Raw genomic sequence first — 19,957 nt, 5'->3', positions numbered from 1 at the left:
CATTTCCCCTTAGCAGGCTTCAGGCAGGACAAGTTAGCCGGAAAAAATTTGATATTTCCCCTTAGCAGGCTCCAGTGCGGGAAAAAAGTTGACATTTTACCCCCTAGCAGGTTCCAGTTTAGGCACTTTTCTCGGTGGAGGAACGCCTCCTGACATTCTCCCCGAGGGTGGCGGGCTCGGGTCATGGACGGTCGGAACCCGGGGGCGCCGCACCCAGCCTGGCCGCCAAAGTCACCCGACCTCATGGAACTCTGGGTCGGCCCGGGCGTTCAAATCCGCTCTCATCAGGGCCTCCGCCACGGAGGAGCCCGCCTGCCGCCAAAATCGGTCCGACCGCCCTGAGAGTGCCCGGGTGGTGGCCTCTGCCAGGGAGCCCATCCACGCCCCCGGCCTCTCCTCCGGTCAGCTTGCCCCGCAGCGCCGCGCTGCTATTCTCCCCGAGGGTGGCGGGCTCGGGTCTGCTGCGTTCGGAACCCGGGGGCGCCGCACCCAGCCTGGCCGCCAAAGTCACCCGACCTCATGGAACTCTGGGTCGGCCCGGGCGTTCAAATCCGCTCTCATCGGGACTTCCAGGGGACCTCCGGGGAGCGAGGTCCCGGAGTCGCCCGAAATCAGTGAGGGTTGAGCAGGCTCTTTTGAGACAGCTTGCCCCGCGACCCCACAGGCGGGCCAGGCTGGCCGGAAAAACTTTGACATTTTTCACATAGCAACCTCTAGGCGGGCCAGGCTGGCCTGAAAAACTTTGACATTTCCCCTTAGCAGGCTTCAGGCAGGACAAGTTAGCCGGAAAAAATTTGATATTTCCCCTTAGCAGGCTCCAGTGCGGGAAAAAAGTTGACATTTTACCCCCTAGCAGGTTCCAGTTTAGGCACTTTTCTCGCCGGAGGAACGCCTCCTGACATTCTCCCCGAGGGTGGCGGGCTCGGGTCTGCTGCGTTCGGAACCCGGGGGCGCCGCACCCAGCCTGGCCGCCAAAGTCACCCGACCTCATGGAACTCTGGGTCGGCCCGGGCGTTCAAATCCGCTCTCATCGGGACTTCCAGGGGACCTCCGGGGAGCGAGGTCCCGGAGTCGCCCGAAATCAGTGAGGGTTGAGCAGGCTCTTTTGAGACAGCTTGCCCCGCGACCCCCCAGGCGGGCCAGGCTGGCCGGAAAAACTTTGACATTTCCCCTTAGCAGGCTTCAGGCAGGACAAGTTAGCCGGAAAAACTTTGATATTTCCCCTTAGCAGGCTCCAGTGCGGGAAAAAAGTTGACATTTTACCCCCTAGCAGGTTCCAGTTTAGGCACTTTTCTCGGCGGAGGAACACCTCCTGACATTCTCCCCGAGGGTGGCGGGCTCGGGTCATGGACGGTCGGAACCCGGGGGCGCCGCACCCAGCCTGGCCGCCAAAGTCACCCGACCTCATGGAACTCTGGGTCGGCCCGGGCGTTCAAATCCGCTCTCATCGGGGCCTCCGCCACGGAGGAGCCCGCCCGCCGCCAAAATCGGTCCGACCGCCCTGAGAGTGCCCGGGTGGTGGCCTCTGCCAGGGAGCCCATCCACGCCCCCGGCCTCTCCTCCGGTCAGCTTGCCCCGCAGCGCCGCGCTGCTATTCTCCCCGAGGGTGGCGGGCTCGGGTCTGCTGCGTTCGGAACCCGGGGGCGCCGCACCCAGCCTGGCCGCCAAAGTCACCCGACCTCATGGAACTCTGGGTCGGCCCGGGCGTTCAAATCCGCTCTCATCGGGACTTCCAGGGGACCTCCGGGGAGCGAGGTCCCGGAGTCGCCCGAAATCAGTGAGGGTTGAGCAGGCTCTTTTGAGACAGCTTGCCCCGCGACCCCCCAGGCGGGCCAGGCTGGCCGGAAAAACTTTGACATTTCCCCTTAGCAGGCTTCAGGCAGGACAAGTTAGCCGGAAAAACTTTGATATTTCCCCTTAGCAGGCTCCAGTGCGGGAAAAAAGTTGACATTTTACCCCCTAGCAGGTTCCAGTTTAGGCACTTTTCTCGGCGGAGGAACGCCTCCTGACATTCTCCCCGAGGGTGGCGGGCTCGGGTCATGGACGGTCGGAACCCGGGGGCGCCGCACCCAGCCTGGCCGCCAAAGTCACCCGACCTCATGGAACTCTGGGTCGGCCCGGGCGTTCAAATCCGCTCTCATCGGGGCCTCCGCCACGGAGGAGCCCGCCCGCCGCCAAAATCGGTCCGACCGCCCTGAGAGTGCCCGGGTGGTGGCCTCTGCCAGGGAGCCCATCCACGCCCCCGGCCTCTCCTCCGGTCAGCTTGCCCCGCAGCGCCGCGCTGCTATTCTCCCCGAGGGTGGCGGGCTCGGGTCTGCTGCGTTCGGAACCCGGGGGCGCCGCACCCAGCCTGGCCGCCAAAGTCACCCGACCTCATGGAACTCTGGGTCGGCCCGGGCGTTCAAATCCGCTCTCATCGGGACTTCCAGGGGACCTCCGGGGAGCGAGGTCCCGGAGTCGCCCGAAATCAGTGAGGGTTGAGCAGGCTCTTTTGAGACAGCTTGCCCCGCGACCCCCCAGGCGGGCCAGGCTGGCCGGAAAAACTTTGACATTTTCACATAGCAACCTCTAGGCGGGCCAGGCTGGCCGGAAAAACTTTGACATTTCCCCTTAGCAGGCTTCAGGCAGGACAAGTTAGCCAGAAAAACTTTGATATTTCCCCTTAGCAGGCTCCAGTGCGGGAAAAAAGTTGACATTTTACCCCCTAGCAGGTTCCAGTTTAGGCACTTTTCTCGGTGGAGGAACGCCTCCTGACATTCTCCCCGAGGGTGGCGGGCTCGGGTCTGCTGCGTTCGGAACCCGGGGGCGCCGCACCCAGCCTGGCCGCCAAAGTCACCCGACCTCATGGAACTCTGGGTCGGCCCGGGCGTTCAAATCCGCTCTCATCGGGACTTCCAGGGGACCTCCGGGGAGCGAGGTCCCGGAGTCGCCCGAAATCAGTGAGGGTTGAGCAGGCTCTTTTGAGACAGCTTGCCCCGCGACCCCCCAGGCGGGCCAGGCTGGCCTGAAAAACTTTGACATTTCCCCTTAGCAGGCTTCAGGCAGGACAAGTTAGCCGGAAAAACTTTGATATTTCCCCTTAGCAGGCTCCAGTGCGGGAAAAAAGTTGACATTTTACCCCCTAGCAGGTTCCAGTTTAGGCACTTTTCTCGGTGGAGGAACGCCTCCTGACATTCTCCCCGAGGGTGGCGGGCTCGGGTCATGGACGGTCGGAACCCGGGGGCGCCGCACCCAGCCTGGCCGCCAAAGTCACCCGACCTCATGGAACTCTGGGTCGGCCCGGGCGTTCAAATCCGCTCTCATCGGGGCCTCCGCCACGGAGGAGCCCGCCCGCCGCCAAAATCGGTCCGACCGCCCTGAGAGTGCCCGGGTGGTGGCCTCTGCCAGGGAGCCCATCCACGCCCCCGGCCTCTCCTCCGGTCAGCTTGCCCCGCAGCGCCGCGCTGCTATTCTCCCCGAGGGTGGCGGGCTCGGGTCTGCTGCGTTCGGAACCCGGGGGCGCCGCACCCAGCCTGGCCGCCAAAGTCACCCGACCTCATGGAACTCTGGGTCGGCCCGGGCGTTCAAATCCGCTCTCATCGGGACTTCCAGGGGACCTCCGGGGAGCGAGGTCCCGGAGTCGCCCGAAATCAGTGAGGGTTGAGCAGGCTCTTTTGAGACAGCTTGCCCCGCGACCCCACAGGCGGGCCAGGCTGGCCGGAAAAACTTTGACATTTTTCACATAGCAACCTCTAGGCGGGCCAGGCTGGCCTGAAAAACTTTGACATTTCCCCTTAGCAGGCTTCAGGCAGGACAAGTTAGCCGGAAAAACTTTGATATTTCCCCTTAGCAGGCTCCAGTGCGGGAAAAAAGTTGACATTTTACCCCCTAGCAGGTTCCAGTTTAGGCACTTTTCTCGGCGGAGGAACGCCTCCTGACATTCTCCCCGAGGGTGGCGGGCTCGGGTCATGGACGGTCGGAACCCGGGGGCGCCGCACCCAGCCTGGCCGCCAAAGTCACCCGACCTCATGGAACTCTGGGTCGGCCCGGGCGTTCAAATCCGCTCTCATCGGGGCCTCCGCCACGGAGGAGCCCGCCCGCCGCCAAAATCGGTCCGACCGCCCTGAGAGTGCCCGGGTGGTGGCCTCTGCCAGGGAGCCCATCCACGCCCCCGGCCTCTCCTCCGGTCAGCTTGCCCCGCAGCGCCGCGCTGCTATTCTCCCCGAGGGTGGCGGGCTCGGGTCTGCTGCGTTCGGAACCCGGGGGCGCCGCACCCAGCCTGGCCGCCAAAGTCACCCGACCTCATGGAACTCTGGGTCGGCCCGGGCGTTCAAATCCGCTCTCATCGGGACTTCCAGGGGACCTCCGGGGAGCGAGGTCCCGGAGTCGCCCGAAATCAGTGAGGGTTGAGCAGGCTCTTTTGAGACAGCTTGCCCCGCGACCCCACAGGCGGGCCAGGCTGGCCGGAAAAACTTTGACATTTTTCACATAGCAACCTCTAGGCGGGCCAGGCTGGCCTGAAAAACTTTGACATTTCCCCTTAGCAGGCTTCAGGCAGGACAAGTTAGCCGGAAAAAATTTGATATTTCCCCTTAGCAGGCTCCAGTGCGGGAAAAAAGTTGACATTTTACCCCCTAGCAGGTTCCAGTTTAGGCACTTTTCTCGGTGGAGGAACGCCTCCTGACATTCTCCCCGAGGGTGGCGGGCTCGGGTCATGGACGGTCGGAACCCGGGGGCGCCGCACCCAGCCTGGCCGCCAAAGTCACCCGACCTCATGGAACTCTGGGTCGGCCCGGGCGTTCAAATCCGCTCTCATCAGGGCCTCCGCCACGGAGGAGCCCGCCTGCCGCCAAAATCGGTCCGACCGCCCTGAGAGTGCCCGGGTGGTGGCCTCTGCCAGGGAGCCCATCCACGCCCCCGGCCTCTCCTCCGGTCAGCTTGCCCCGCAGCGCCGCGCTGCTATTCTCCCCGAGGGTGGCGGGCTCGGGTCTGCTGCGTTCGGAACCCGGGGGCGCCGCACCCAGCCTGGCCGCCAAAGTCACCCGACCTCATGGAACTCTGGGTCGGCCCGGGCGTTCAAATCCGCTCTCATCGGGACTTCCAGGGGACCTCCGGGGAGCGAGGTCCCGGAGTCGCCCGAAATCAGTGAGGGTTGAGCAGGCTCTTTTGAGACAGCTTGCCCCGCGACCCCACAGGCGGGCCAGGCTGGCCGGAAAAACTTTGACATTTTTCACATAGCAACCTCTAGGCGGGCCAGGCTGGCCTGAAAAACGTTGACATTTCCCCTTAGCAGGCTTCAGGCAGGACAAGTTAGCCGGAAAAAATTTGATATTTCCCCTTAGCAGGCTCCAGTGCGGGAAAAAAGTTGACATTTTACCCCCTAGCAGGTTCCAGTTTAGGCACTTTTCTCGGCGGAGGAACGCCTCCTGACATTCTCCCCGAGGGTGGCGGGCTCGGGTCATGGACGGTCGGAACCCGGGGGCGCCGCACCCAGCCTGGCCGCCAAAGTCACCCGACCTCATGGAACTCTGGGTCGGCCCGGGCGTTCAAATCCGCTCTCATCGGGGCCTCCGCCACGGAGGAGCCCGCCCGCCGCCAAAATCGGTCCGACCGCCCTGAGAGTGCCCGGGTGGTGGCCTCTGCCAGGGAGCCCATCCACGCCCCCGGCCTCTCCTCCGGTCAGCTTGCCCCGCAGCGCCGCGCTGCTATTCTCCCCGAGGGTGGCGGGCTCGGGTCTGCTGCGTTCGGAACCCGGGGGCGCCGCACCCAGCCTGGCCGCCAAAGTCACCCGACCTCATGGAACTCTGGGTCGGCCCGGGCGTTCAAATCCGCTCTCATCGGGACTTCCAGGGGACCTCCGGGGAGCGAGGTCCCGGAGTCGCCCGAAATCAGTGAGGGTTGAGCAGGCTCTTTTGAGACAGCTTGCCCCGCGACCCCACAGGCGGGCCAGGCTGGCCGGAAAAACTTTGACATTTTTCACATAGCAACCTCTAGGCGGGCCAGGCTGGCCTGAAAAACTTTGACATTTCCCCTTAGCAGGCTTCAGGCAGGACAAGTTAGCCGGAAAAACTTTGATATTTCCCCTTAGCAGGCTCCAGTGCGGGAAAAAAGTTGACATTTTACCCCCTAGCAGGTTCCAGTTTAGGCACTTTTCTCGGCGGAGGAACGCCTCCTGACATTCTCCCCGAGGGTGGCGGGCTCGGGTCATGGACGGTCGGAACCCGGGGGCGCCGCACCCAGCCTGGCCGCCAAAGTCACCCGACCTCATGGAACTCTGGGTCGGCCCGGGCGTTCAAATCCGCTCTCATCGGGGCCTCCGCCACGGAGGAGCCCGCCCGCCGCCAAAATCGGTCCGACCGCCCTGAGAGTGCCCGGGTGGTGGCCTCTGCCAGGGAGCCCATCCACGCCCCCGGCCTCTCCTCCGGTCAGCTTGCCCCGCAGCGCCGCGCTGCTATTCTCCCCGAGGGTGGCGGGCTCGGGTCTGCTGCGTTCGGAACCCGGGGGCGCCGCACCCAGCCTGGCCGCCAAAGTCACCCGACCTCATGGAACTCTGGGTCGGCCCGGGCGTTCAAATCCGCTCTCATCGGGACTTCCAGGGGACCTCCGGGGAGCGAGGTCCCGGAGTCGCCCGAAATCAGTGAGGGTTGAGCAGGCTCTTTTGAGACAGCTTGCCCCGCGACCCCACAGGCGGGCCAGGCTGGCCGGAAAAACTTTGACATTTTTCACATAGCAACCTCTAGGCGGGCCAGGCTGGCCTGAAAAACTTTGACATTTCCCCTTAGCAGGCTTCAGGCAGGACAAGTTAGCCGGAAAAAATTTGATATTTCCCCTTAGCAGGCTCCAGTGCGGGAAAAAAGTTGACATTTTACCCCCTAGCAGGTTCCAGTTTAGGCACTTTTCTCGGTGGAGGAACGCCTCCTGACATTCTCCCCGAGGGTGGCGGGCTCGGGTCATGGACGGTCGGAACCCGGGGGCGCCGCACCCAGCCTGGCCGCCAAAGTCACCCGACCTCATGGAACTCTGGGTCGGCCCGGGCGTTCAAATCCGCTCTCATCAGGGCCTCCGCCACGGAGGAGCCCGCCTGCCGCCAAAATCGGTCCGACCGCCCTGAGAGTGCCCGGGTGGTGGCCTCTGCCAGGGAGCCCATCCACGCCCCCGGCCTCTCCTCCGGTCAGCTTGCCCCGCAGCGCCGCGCTGCTATTCTCCCCGAGGGTGGCGGGCTCGGGTCTGCTGCGTTCGGAACCCGGGGGCGCCGCACCCAGCCTGGCCGCCAAAGTCACCCGACCTCATGGAACTCTGGGTCGGCCCGGGCGTTCAAATCCGCTCTCATCGGGACTTCCAGGGGACCTCCGGGGAGCGAGGTCCCGGAGTCGCCCGAAATCAGTGAGGGTTGAGCAGGCTCTTTTGAGACAGCTTGCCCCGCGACCCCACAGGCGGGCCAGGCTGGCCGGAAAAACTTTGACATTTTTCACATAGCAACCTCTAGGCGGGCCAGGCTGGCCTGAAAAACTTTGACATTTCCCCTTAGCAGGCTTCAGGCAGGACAAGTTAGCCGGAAAAAATTTGATATTTCCCCTTAGCAGGCTCCAGTGCGGGAAAAAAGTTGACATTTTACCCCCTAGCAGGTTCCAGTTTAGGCACTTTTCTCGGCGGAGGAACGCCTCCTGACATTCTCCCCGAGGGTGGCGGGCTCGGGTCATGGACGGTCGGAACCCACCCCCCATTTAGGGGGGATCGGTGCCTAGCTTGTCCGAAGCTGTGGAGCCCTGCCTGGGCGCGGCCGGCCAGATCCGCTCTCATCGGAGCCTCCGGGACGGAGGACCCTGGCTGCCGCCAAACTCGATCCGACTGCCCTGCGAGTGCCCGAGTGGTGGCCTCTGCCAGGGACCTCATCCATGCCCCCGGCCTCTCCTCCGGTCAGCTTGCCCCGCACCTGGAACTCTTCTTCTCTGACTACATCCAATTCTTATGGGAGCATGGCCTCTCTGGCCTCGTGCATTGAACCCCCACCCCACCCCACGCCCCCCCCCCCTCCTCCTGCCAGCTTGGCCCGCACCTGGAACTTTTCTACCCTGACTACACCCACTTCTTATGGGAGCTGGGCCTCGCTGGACTCGGGCATTGACCACACCCCCCCCCTCCTGCCAGCTTGGCCCGCACCTGGAACTCTTCTGCCTTGACTAAACCCAGTTCTTATGGGAGCTGGGCCTCGCTGGACTCGGGCATTGACCACACCCCCCGCGCCCCCCCCCCCTCCTGCCAGCTTGGCCCGCACCTGGAACTCTTCTACCCTGACTACACCCACTTCTTATGGGAGCTGGGCCTCTCTGGCCTCAGGCATTGACCCCATCCCCCAACACCCCCCCCCCCCCTGCCAGCTTGGCCCGCACCTGGAACTTTTCTACCCTGACTACACCCACTTCTTACGGGAGCTGGGCCTCGCTGCACTCGGGCATTGACCACACCCCCCCCCCTCCTGCCAACTTGGCCCGCACCTGGAACTCTTCTGCCCTGACTAAACCCAGTTCTTATGGGAGCTGGGCCTCGCTGGACTCGGGCATTGACCACACCCCCCTCTCCTCCTGCCAGCTTGGCCCGCACCTGGAACTCTTCTGCCCTGACTACATCCAGTTCTTATGGCAGCTGGGCCTCGCTAGCCGCGGGCATTGTCCCCCGCCTGCGCTACCGCTGCCCGCCAACGGTGGGCGCCGGTCCTCTGTTGAGCCAGCCTGACCCCCCGCGCTGCCGACGCCGGCCACCTGGGGGCGCCGGGGCTCCCGGGTGCCGGGCTGCCCAGCGCTACCACCGCCCGCCACCAGGGGGCGCCGGTCGTCCTGAGAGCTGGCCTGACCCCCCCTGTGCTACCTCCGCATGCCACCGGGGGGCGCCGGGGCTCCCGGATGCCGGGCCACCCTGCGCTACCGCCGCCCACCGCCGGATGGCGCCAGTCCTCCTGAGAGCCCCGGCGCCCCCCGGTGGCAGGCGGCGGTAGCGCGTGGGGCAGGCTAGCTCTCGGGAGGACCGGCGCCCCCTTGTGGAGGGGGGTGGCAGGCGAGCTGGATGACACTATCCGAACTCGAATATTAGGTATCTGATCATCTCTGCTACACGGTGAGGACCATGGGGGGCCTAACTGCAGACATCTGAGTAATGACCTGGGAGAACTGCAATGCCAGTTTATTTGAATGACCTTTAGGGAGCGGGCACTCCAGTAGCAGTCCACAGGAAAAGACAAATATTACCAGTTAGTAAAATAAGTAAGACAACATAAAAATATAAATTTGCTTCAGTGGTTTAATAGAGGCCAGTGAGTTACAATTATACAAAAAATCATCAATTTTCAGAATGTATGATTTTATTCTTACTGTTTATTCAAACATTGCTTAATAATACTTAGATCCAGCGCCTAAAGCAGGGGCTACTCAATTGTATTTATTTTTTCATAAAGGAAGTAAAATGTTTACAGTTCTGATGATCAGTGTGCTGAACCTCGCAGAAGCTGCTTGTTCCTCTGAGGTCTCTCCAGTGAAATGTGTTCATTTTTGCCAACACTGAAAGGCCTCATTCATCTCTACAGGCTAAAGACTTGCTCAGTCAAAAATGTTATTTTAATTGTGTTGAAAACGGTCCAAACCCCTCTTATGTATTTATTGCTGCATCATATGATCATCTGGAAAATGCAGGTTTCCTGTCCTGACAAGTGAGAAGTATGCAAACCTTACAAAACAAACAATTGGGCAATAGTGATGCAACGTGCTCAGTGTGACCTATCCAAATCCTTGATCTGGGCTCCAGTTTTTCAGCTATTTTGCCCTATTTTTTTCTTTCACTATTTTTTTTTTAGAATCTGCCCCAGACAAAGTATCAAATAAAATGTTTTTTTGTTGCATGAGGAAGAGCCAAGCCAAATTTGTATTATTGTCTCTCATTTTCCCTCCTGTGGGACTTTTATGGTTCACAGCAATGGCATGGAAATCCATGGATGTCCCAGGGGCAGGCAGTAAGAGTAACTTTCACACTGAGAATTAGTGTTGGGCGAACAGTGTTCGCCACTGTTCGGGTTCTGCAGAACATCACCCTGTTCGGGTGATGTTCGAGTTCGGCCGAACACCTGATGGTGTTCGGCCTTTTAAGTTCGGGTTCGTCCCGAACTACTGAATGGCCGCCGAACAGGGCCTCTGTTCGGCCGAACAGGGCCCTGTTCGCCCGAACATGCCGCAATACGGCCCCCCTATGGGGTCGCAGGCATAAGGGGGAGCATGCCCCGATCGCGGGGGGGTCGGAAATTCCCCCCACCCCCTCCGCTAGTGCTCCCCCCTCTGCCCGCTTCCCCATACAAAAGTTTAAGGCAAGTTAAATAGTACTTGGTGGCTGGCAGTGGAGTGAGGAGGAGGAGGAGTCCGAGTAGCAGAGTGACGCGTTGAGGCCAGGCAGCGGGCGGTTCAGCGGTAGTACCCTTGTGGTACTTCCGCCCTTTCTCTGACCTCACGTCCTCTGCATACGAGGGTACGCGTCACGCGTACCCTCGTATGCGTCATCACGTAGAGGACGTGAGGTCAGAGAAAGGGCGGAACCGCCCGCTGCCCGGCCTCAACGCGTCACTCTGCTACTCGGACTCCTCCTCCTCCTCACTCCACTGCCAGTGCCAGGCCAGCCACCAAGTACTATTTAACTTGCCTCAAACTTTTTTTATGGGGAAGCGGGCAGAGGGGGGAGCGCTAGCGGAGGGGGTGGGGGGAATTTCCGACCCCCCCGCGATCGGGGCATGCTCCCCCCTTATGCCTGCGACCCCATAGGGCCCCCAAAATGGGCATGTTCGGGGGTCCCATTGACTTCCATTGAGTTCGGCGTTCGGGCCGAACATGCCGAACATCTGGCCCATGTTCGGCCTGTTCGGCCCGAACCCGAACATCCAGGTGTTCGCCCAACACTACTGAGAATACAGACGGCAGAAACAACCAGATAGTAAAACAAACCTTACTAACTTAATCTAAAACTAACAAAATGTTTTTATTTCAATGAAACTAGGTTTAAAAAAAATATCAATGCTAGACATAGAACAGGTAAACGGTGCAGTGCTGTATGAGAATGGCAATTGCATTCTCCCGAAGGCCCTGTTCACATTACACGCGTTGCCGTCCGTATTTTTGGCAACGCGTGCAGGAGGCAGACATGCACGAACATCAGAAGTGCATAGACTGCACTGTCTGATGTTCACACTGCATGCGTTCCATTCCATACCAGTGCGGTGCTCGAACACATGCTGCGCGCATCTTTTGTCAAAACACACAGCTGACCACTTCACTACAGTGAATGGGATCAGGCAAGCAAAGCATGCAAATGCAGATGGCATATAATCGTACGCGTTGCAGTCTGATCGCACGGTCATCTGCGTCTGATGTGAATGAGGCCTTAAAGTGAATTTGTGTTCACACAAAGCTGTTATGGGGTAAAGGCCATTTTTAAAATGGAGGACAGAGAATTCCATTGATCACAGTGGACAAATGGGATTCAGGAGAGGAGAAAGAGATTGAGGAGTAGATTACACAAGAGGTAAGTATGACCTGTGTGTGATTGACTTTTTATTTTAATTTCAGGTTCTCTTCAACCACTTAACCACTTCACCACTGAGGGGTTTTACCCCCTGAGCACCAGAGCAATTTTCACCTTTCAGCGCTCCTTCCATTCATTCGTCTATAACTTTATCATTACTTATCGCAATGAAATGAACTATATCTTGTTTTTTCCGCCACCAATTAGGCTTTCTTTAGGTGGGACATTATGCCAAGAATTATTTTTTTCTAAATGTGTTTTAATGGGAAAATAGGAAAAATGTGGGGGAAAAAATAATTATTTTTCAGTTTTCGGCCATTATAGTTTTTAAATAATGCATGCTACTGTAATTAAAACCCATGAAACGTATTTGCCCTTTTGTCCCGGTTATAAAACCATTTAAATTATGTCCCTATCACAATGTTTGGCGCCAATATTTTATTTGGAAATAAAGGTGCATTTTTTCATTTTTGCGCCCATCCCTAATTACAAGCCCATAGTTTATAAAGTAACAGTGTTATACCCTCTTGACATAAATATTTAAAAAGTTCAGTCCCTAAGGTAACTATTTATGTATTTTTTTTAATTGTAAATTTTTTAATTTTTTTTTAATTACAAAAAAAAAAAAAAATGGGGAGTGTGGGAGGTAATGAGTTAATTTTATGTGTAAAAGTCATTTATTTGTATGTGAAAAATGTGTAGGGTGTAGTTTACTATTTGGCCACAAGATGGCCACAGTAACTTTTTGTTTTAATGCGACCTCCAAGCTTCCTTCCGGAAGCTTGGAGGAAGTATAAGGAGGCTGGACACGTGAGTTTTTTCTCACAATGATCGCGCTGCCCATAGGAGAGCAGCTGATCATTGCGGGGCTTAGATCAACGAACGGGAATGGATTTTCCCGTTCATTGATCTCTGGGCGAGCGGGCGGCGGCGTGTTTACTAGCGGCGGGCGGCGTGTTTACGAGCGGGAGCGCGGGCAGCGTCGGGAACGCGGAAAGTACGTGTTTCTCCGTCCCTGGTTGTTAAAGGATGGAAAAAGGGGCGGAGAAATACGTACGCGCGGGGGTAAAGTGGTTAAGGACCACGGGCTTAAACCCCCCTAGTGGCCAGGCTATTTTTTATAAATTAGGCCACTGCAGCTTTAAGCCCTTGCTGCAGGGCCACACAACTCAGCACACAAGTGATCCCCCCTCTACCTTTTCTGAAATCTCTGTTGGTGGGGTCTGTTCGCTCGCCCACTGTTTGTTTGTTTTTTTTATAAATCTGGATGGCAACCCCATAGTAGAGACAGACAGCAGTACAAAAACTACAGATTGGCGGTGGTATCAATAGATCCTAAACAGACTGCTGCTAGAATACTGATTGGGATCTATAGAAAGTGATGCATTGATTAGTTTTCCCCATTGCCAAGATGTCAACTGATCTGCACCTGCGCCCAGCCTCAGTTCTATACAGATGAATAAAGACTATCATTTTATTAGGAAAGGGTACATTACTACAGAAAGAGAAAACAAAGCAATGTGCTGCATCTGGAAGATACAGCTCAATGCTCATTTGAAGATTCTCCAAGATCAGAGACTTTACAAGTTCTGGAAATATGATTCAGGCTCTATCATGGAAACTTCTGCTATTGTTCTGCATACAATCTGTACTGAACACCTTTGCTTAGAGCTTCTCATAGTTGGTGGAACCTGTTGATTTCTTCACCATTATATAAACAATGAAGGCAGCCAGTGCTACAATCACCACTCCTGACACAGAGATCACCAGTGTGTTCATGTTCAGAGCCTGAGGCGGTGCAACGTCTGCAGGAAACAAAAACATAGTACAATACTACTGTCACAACTTAAAATTATAAAGTCCAAAATTCCTTCATAAACGTATTGCATGCAAAGCCTTTTTAACAGTTTGCTGCGCAGCCATACAACTTAGCACGCAAATGAATCTGCCCTCCTTTACTTGCCACCAACAGAGCTTTCTGTTGGTGGCAGCTGATTGCTGCTGCAATGACATTTTTTAAATTAATTTGACTGCAATCACCTCTCATAGGCATCAGCCTATGAGAGGGGATCACATTGTGAGCCACACCAGGGGACAGCCAAGTGACAGGGCTGTCCCCAGTACAGCGCTGTGCTAGATCGCAGCGCTGTACAACCGAAACAAACCTTTTTTTCCCCTCTAACAGCCTGCCAGCCACGATCGCGGGCTGGCAGGCTGATCTCGAACTGGCGGTGCGTCACTAAGTGGGGATGCGCATGCATTTCTCGCTAATCTCCGCCCCAGGACTTGACGTCGATCGGCGTTGGATGGTCCTGGGGGAGCCACTCTACGGCCACCAATTGGCGTTAGGCGGTCGCAGACTGTTAAAGGAAAATTTTCCATTTTTTCCACATAATCAAGTCAGTTCAGTTCTACAGTGGTGATTGAAAGTTTGTAAACCCCAGAACAATTTTTATACTACTGCCCAGGCGCAGTATGCTCCTGATGCATGTGCAGAAGACACCAACCCATTGGGGGTCAGCAATACTTCAGAGGCTGCCAGCGGGACCCAGGAGATGACTGGAGCTGCAGTGAGGGACACGTGACTTCTAGGGGCTGGAAGAAGCACCAGGTAAGTAAACATATATTTTATTAATTGCCTTGAATATCCTTTAAAGTGGAAGTGTGGGGTGGGGGACCACTACACTACACAGGAACAATCTATGAAGGGGAGGGAGGGCACATTAAATCCCAGGCAAAGCTCCACTACACCCCAGGAAAAGATCTACATTTAAAGGGAAACCACTAGTTCACTTGGATAAGCTATAACAAAAAGGGGGAAGGGGGGGGGTATTGCTTTAAAAATATAATTTAGCTACCCTGCATTGCCCCACCCACTTCTGAAACCACACACGCCTGCATATAAAACATCTAATAACCTTTAGATATGCAGTACTAGGAGAAAAAAACTACATAATACAGAAAATACACCTATTTAATATCATCACCATGCCTTGGTAGCAACAAATTTGAATATTTATAATTAATAGGATAATTAGCCAGTTTTGAGTATGGTTTATTATTTACAGTAGCACTTTTTATATTTTAAAATAGTAAGTGAAATCTGAGAAACTGTATAGGTGGCCATACACTGGCCCGATTCGCGGCCGTTTCGACAGCAGATTCGATCCTGGGATCGAATCTGCTGGCAATCGTTCGCGCTAATCGCACCCGCCGATCCGATTTCCTCCCGAAATCGGATCGGTCCGTCGATCGCGCCGTGCGGGAAATTACCCTCGATCGCCCCTGGGTAGGGAGCGCGTCGCTAGCGGCGGCCGATCCGATCAGGTATACATTACCTGACGCTGGCTCCCGGGCGTCTTCTCCGCACTGCACCGCTCCATCCCGGCGCTTCCTGTCACTGCAGTGACCAGGAAGTTCAAATAAAGGGCGCTCTACTTGAACTTCCTGGTCACGGAGTGACACAGGAAGCGCCGGGATGGAGCAGGTGCAGCGTGGAGAAGATGCGGAAAAGATGCCCGGGAGCCAGCGTCAGGTAATGTATGCGCGGGGGGGAGGGACAGGCGGCAGCGGCGGCTCCACAGATTGTGATCGGTTTCAGGCTGAAATCCATTCACAATCTGTTTGCAGTAAAGGGAGCCATACGATCCCTCTCTGATCAGATTCGATCAGATAGGGATCTGTCAGCTGGTCGATCTAATGGCAAATCGACCAGTGTATGGCTACCTTATTTGTTCAAATCTTCTCTTCTTTTTGTCTTTAAAATGCACAAGAAGACGTTATCAACCGTTAAAGATAACTCCAAGGCATGCAATAGACTGAAAGGTCACAAAGTAAACCCAGGTAACTTCAAAGAAACTGACTGCCTGTCTTACACTGTCCTATGCTGATATTCACCATCGGGAACACTGAACAGCAATAGTGTGTATGGCAGGATAGCAAGAAGGAAGCCACTGCTCTCCCTTCCCCCCCAAAAAATATTGCTGTCTACAGTTTGCAAAAGCATCTATGGGCAGATGCGACCAAGAGACAAACTTATCTCTAGTCGAATCTGCCCATACACTACAGGCCGATTCCTGTCCGATTTCAGCATGAAATCATCAGGGAATCGGCTGAGCCCGCCGCGTCCACCCGGCCACTATACATTTTGGGGGCAGTGGCCGGGTGGACGCGGCGGGCTCAGCCGATTCCCTGATGATTTCATGCTGAAATCGGACAGGAATCGGCCTGTAGTGTATGGGCAGATTCGACTAGAGATAAGTTTGTCTCTTGTAGTGTGTGTACATTTATACATTACCTGTCCGGTGTCAGCCTCCACCCGGTTTCCGTCCATCTCGCCAGGCTCCGCATACACGCTAGCGGCACATAGCGTCTGACGTCAGACGCTATGCGCCGCCGGCGTGTATGCGAAACCCGGCAAGATGGACGGAAACCGCGTGGAGGCTGACACCGGACAGGTAATGTATAAATGCACACACACTACATACATTTATACATTGCAGCGGTTGGGGTTTTGTCGTCTCATCGCTCGTTCGCAATTCGGTCGCTGTACCGCCACGCACCTGACCAACCAACTTCGGCCCGACATTTTCCAGCATGCGCGATCGACCGTTCGGCCAATTTCTGTCTGAAATTGGTCGCTTTGTCAGTTGGGCATCCACTTGGCAGCACCAATTTTCATCCAATTCGATTATGATAATCAAATTGGATGGTCGATTGGTTGGTTGGTCGGCTAATGTATGGCCCCCATAAGAACAACCTAAAGGACACTGGAAGTAAATGTAGTGGTTGGATGAAGCCAAAATAAAATGATTTGGCGTAAATGAGGATGTGGAGAAAGAAAAATACTGCATTTCAGCATAATAGCTTTAGCACTAGAGAATTTTTGGTAGCGTTTTGGGATCACTTTCAATCGCCAGCGATTTCTCAAAACACTTTGCCAATGTAATTGGATGGAGCGGATCCCACTGGAGCGATTGTGATTAGGGAAATCGCAATCGCAGGACATGCAGTATTTTGGGAGCATTTGCACTGTAATGTATTGTATAGGAGCAGCAAAATCCCTTCTAAAATTGCTTACAAATCGCTACCACAAGTCAATAGCGATTGCGATAGCGCTTTGCACTTTGGAGTGGGCCCCAGACCTTACACCATCTGTGAAACATGGTGGTGGTAGTGCTATTGTTTTGGAATTTCTTTGGTGCATCTGTGCCTGGACAGCTTTCCATCATTAATGGATGGAAATGGAGAGAATTATTTGTTGCAGGTGACTTGGAGTGATGGAGCATCATGTGAACTAAGACTGGCCCAGCCCATCACCCTCACCCTATATACTGGTATGGAAGATTTTTCAGATCAGCACATATCATTGTTCTTACCCGAGTTAATCTCAGCTGGTTTCTTTAACCTCAAAGGGCCTTGGGAAATGGAGTGCTGTTGTGATTCAGATCCTGCTGATCTCTTACGCCGTTGGTTGTCTCCCGGGGAGCGTTTCACACATCCCTGTGAACAGCGTGTAGGTCCTCCCACCTTACAGAGTATGACAGTGCAGCTGATGTACACCTAAAACAGAAAACTAGTATATAGGCAAGAGCAACCAGTATCTGATTCTATTTTCTGTTCAAGTACTATATTGACAATGACAAATATATTCTAACAATACTCTGTTTTTTATGAAAATTGGAGATCATTAAATTGGTGTATTTGTACTGAGAATGTGTTTTTAAGTTTATGTGGAGGTGTATTTAAGTTTTGTGCGTTACACATTTCATGTTTTTGGCAATAAGTGTGCTGGAATTGCTTGGCTTAATCCTCTAGTTCCATTGTTTGTTGAGATGACATTGTAGTTATATAGACTAGACAGCTGTCCAAGTTCCTCTCCTCTCCCATTATAGTTCACATGAGGGGAGAAGCACAGAGCTGATGCTTCTTACCTACCTCCTCTGCTGTTGAGAGATTAATTCTTTGTGACCAGCACTGCAGCTAGCCTACATGTAAAAAAGGCGCCCAGTAAAATGGGCACCGAATATAGCTGCTATTAAAATATTGGAAAAATTACCAATATTCTACTAGTAAATTCCAATAGTAAAATATCAGTAATCTTTACCAATGTTTTACTATAACCTAGCCCTACCCCCACACAGAACCCTCCCTGCACCAATGCCTAAGTCAAACCATACCCTCAGCTATTTGACCGTGGTGGTGTCTGAATCACACCAGAAACAAGCATGCAACCAATCTTATCAGATTTGACAAAAATGTCAAACACCCGACCTGCTGCATGCTTGTTCAGGGTCTGGGGCTTAAAGTATTAGAGAGAGAGGATCAGCAGGATAGCCAAGCAACTGGGTTTGCTTAATAGGAAATAAATATGGCAGTCACTTCAGGTGTTATTTAACCCCCCCTCTTCCCCGGTGCTGCCTAACCTTAATTCTCCCTGGTGAAGCCTAATCTTACCCCCCCCCCCCTCCCCATAGTGGTGCCTAACCATAACTAGGCTCCCACACCAAACTATTAAACCGCCTCTATGCCTAAATCTATCAACCCATGGCAAATACAGTATCATTAGAATGAGTTTTCACATTTCAGCTCTCCTCCCATTCATTCACCTATAACTTTATTGTTACTGATATTTTACTATTGGAATTTACTAGTAGAATATTGGTAATTTTACCAATTTTGGGTGGATAGATGATCTATATATTGTTTTTTTTCGCCACAAATTAGGTTTTCTTTGAGTGGCACTTTTTGCTAAAAATTATTTTATTTTTAAGGGAATAATAAGAAACAAAAAAATGAAAAAAGCATTATTTCTTAGTTTTCAGCCATTATAGTTTTTAAAATAAAATGTGCATCAATACATAAAATCCACACATTTTATTTGCCCATTTGTCCCACTTATTATGTTTAAATTGTGTCCGTTGTATAATGTATGGCGGAAATATATAAAATAACACTATATCACATATTACAAGACTTTATTTGCAAAATTAAAGGACCACTATCGTGAAACATTCAGTTTTTAACACCCCCACAGTAGTTACACCAAGCCTACAGAAGATTCCCTGTATCATTTATTTTAATTTCTAGTATGGTCCTTTAAACATTCAACTGTCACTGTATGCTATATACATCAGTGCCCACACTTGCGCTGACGGACGTCTGTAACTGTAATGCCTTCATAGGGGTGGCCTGGTCAGATGTTGTAAATAACAGATGGTATAGCCTTTTTTTTTTTTACTTGTCCCCCAACTGCCATATCCCAGAGAAAGCTCACGCCACCTAACCTCTATTCCTCCGGCGAAGATACTAGAGAAAGGTCCCCGCACTATCCCTGTGCCCTGCAGGTATTCCGGGAGGAAGCTCTCAGTCGCTCTCTCCCCGTCCATTCAGTCGCCGGTTCTCTGCCTGCTAGCAATGATTCGTATGAAGCATTGAGTCGCTCTCCCCGTCCATTCAGTCGCTGGTTCTCTGCCTGCTTGCAATGATTCGTATGAAGCATTGAGCCGCTCTACCTGTCCATTGAATCGCCAGTTCTCTGCCTGCTTGGGAAGGGGGAAGTAGACAAACAGACCCCTTTCATGGTGATGCAAGGACACATACCCTTCAGAACAGTAGTGGAATACCTTCAAAATGGTCACCAAGTAAAGTGAGCTCTTAAAGATCACATTCCAAAAAGTAACTAACTTGTAACAGCAGATCAGAAGCTATCTTATGAAATATGAAAATGGTTTGGTTTCTACAAGCATTAAAACTCGCCCCCTTTCACAATTTTCTTTATTCCAGACTATGTGAAAAAGCTCCCGCATGCTGTTTGTAGAACTTACCTCTTCATGGTATCCAATAAAAGCAAAAGACTCCATGGTAATGTGGAACTGTGTGTCTGCCTTTGGGTAGGAGATCACAGTGTCATCCAGTATACACCTGCATGTAAACATACCAGCAATTCATGGAACATTTCAGGAATAAGAAAATAAGATTATAGCTTTGTATAGCACAGAATGGGGTTACAGAAATGTACGGTTGTTTTATTGATCAGTGTGTTTCTGTTAGAGAAACTGTTCCTCACTTCCTGTCCTTGGGGTCCTTGTGGAGCTTTGTGGCTTTAACATGAAATCTAGTGGCCTACTGGTAGAGGAAAAGAGGCTTAGTAATAGAAACCAATGGTTTCCTTCACTCTACAAAAATATTTTATGTCTTGCTGTCCATGTCACTCGTAGAAATATTTGCCTCCATATTCCTCTCTCTTCAATGTTCCCTTTAACTATCCAAAAGAGGCTCTAAGCCCTCTACCACAATAAACAAAATTAAATCCTTTTTCCCCTGGATTTGGTCATTAAAGCAAACCTGAAGTGGCAGTCCAATTATATTGCTATGGTGCTGGCTCCTTATTGGATTAATTTACCTTTCTGTGCTCACAGTTTGC

The 19,957-nt window shown here is 53.6% G+C and overlaps 1 protein-coding gene across 1 annotated transcript in view; it reads right to left on the bottom strand.

Annotated features, from left to right (window-relative positions):
- Window positions 1-13,038: 13,038 nt before the first annotated feature.
- Window positions 13,039-19,957, bottom strand: part of LOC137539076 (ZP domain-containing protein-like) — a 50,435-nt gene continuing 43,516 nt past the window's right edge. The window contains exons 10-12 of the mRNA XM_068261549.1: window positions 19,359-19,455; window positions 16,911-17,094; window positions 13,039-13,337 (exon numbers count right to left, since the gene is read on the bottom strand). Of these exons, the coding sequence (XP_068117650.1) occupies window positions 13,198-13,337; window positions 16,911-17,094; window positions 19,359-19,455 (421 nt within the window). The 3' untranslated portion in view covers window positions 13,039-13,197. The remainder of the gene's footprint in view (window positions 13,338-16,910; window positions 17,095-19,358; window positions 19,456-19,957) is intronic.

The sequence above is a fragment of the Hyperolius riggenbachi genome, chromosome 11 (genome assembly GCF_040937935.1).
Source record: "Hyperolius riggenbachi isolate aHypRig1 chromosome 11, aHypRig1.pri, whole genome shotgun sequence".
In the NCBI taxonomy this organism is placed as follows: Eukaryota; Metazoa; Chordata; class Amphibia; order Anura; family Hyperoliidae; genus Hyperolius; species Hyperolius riggenbachi.
This window is presented reverse-complemented; position numbering and strand designations above follow the sequence as displayed.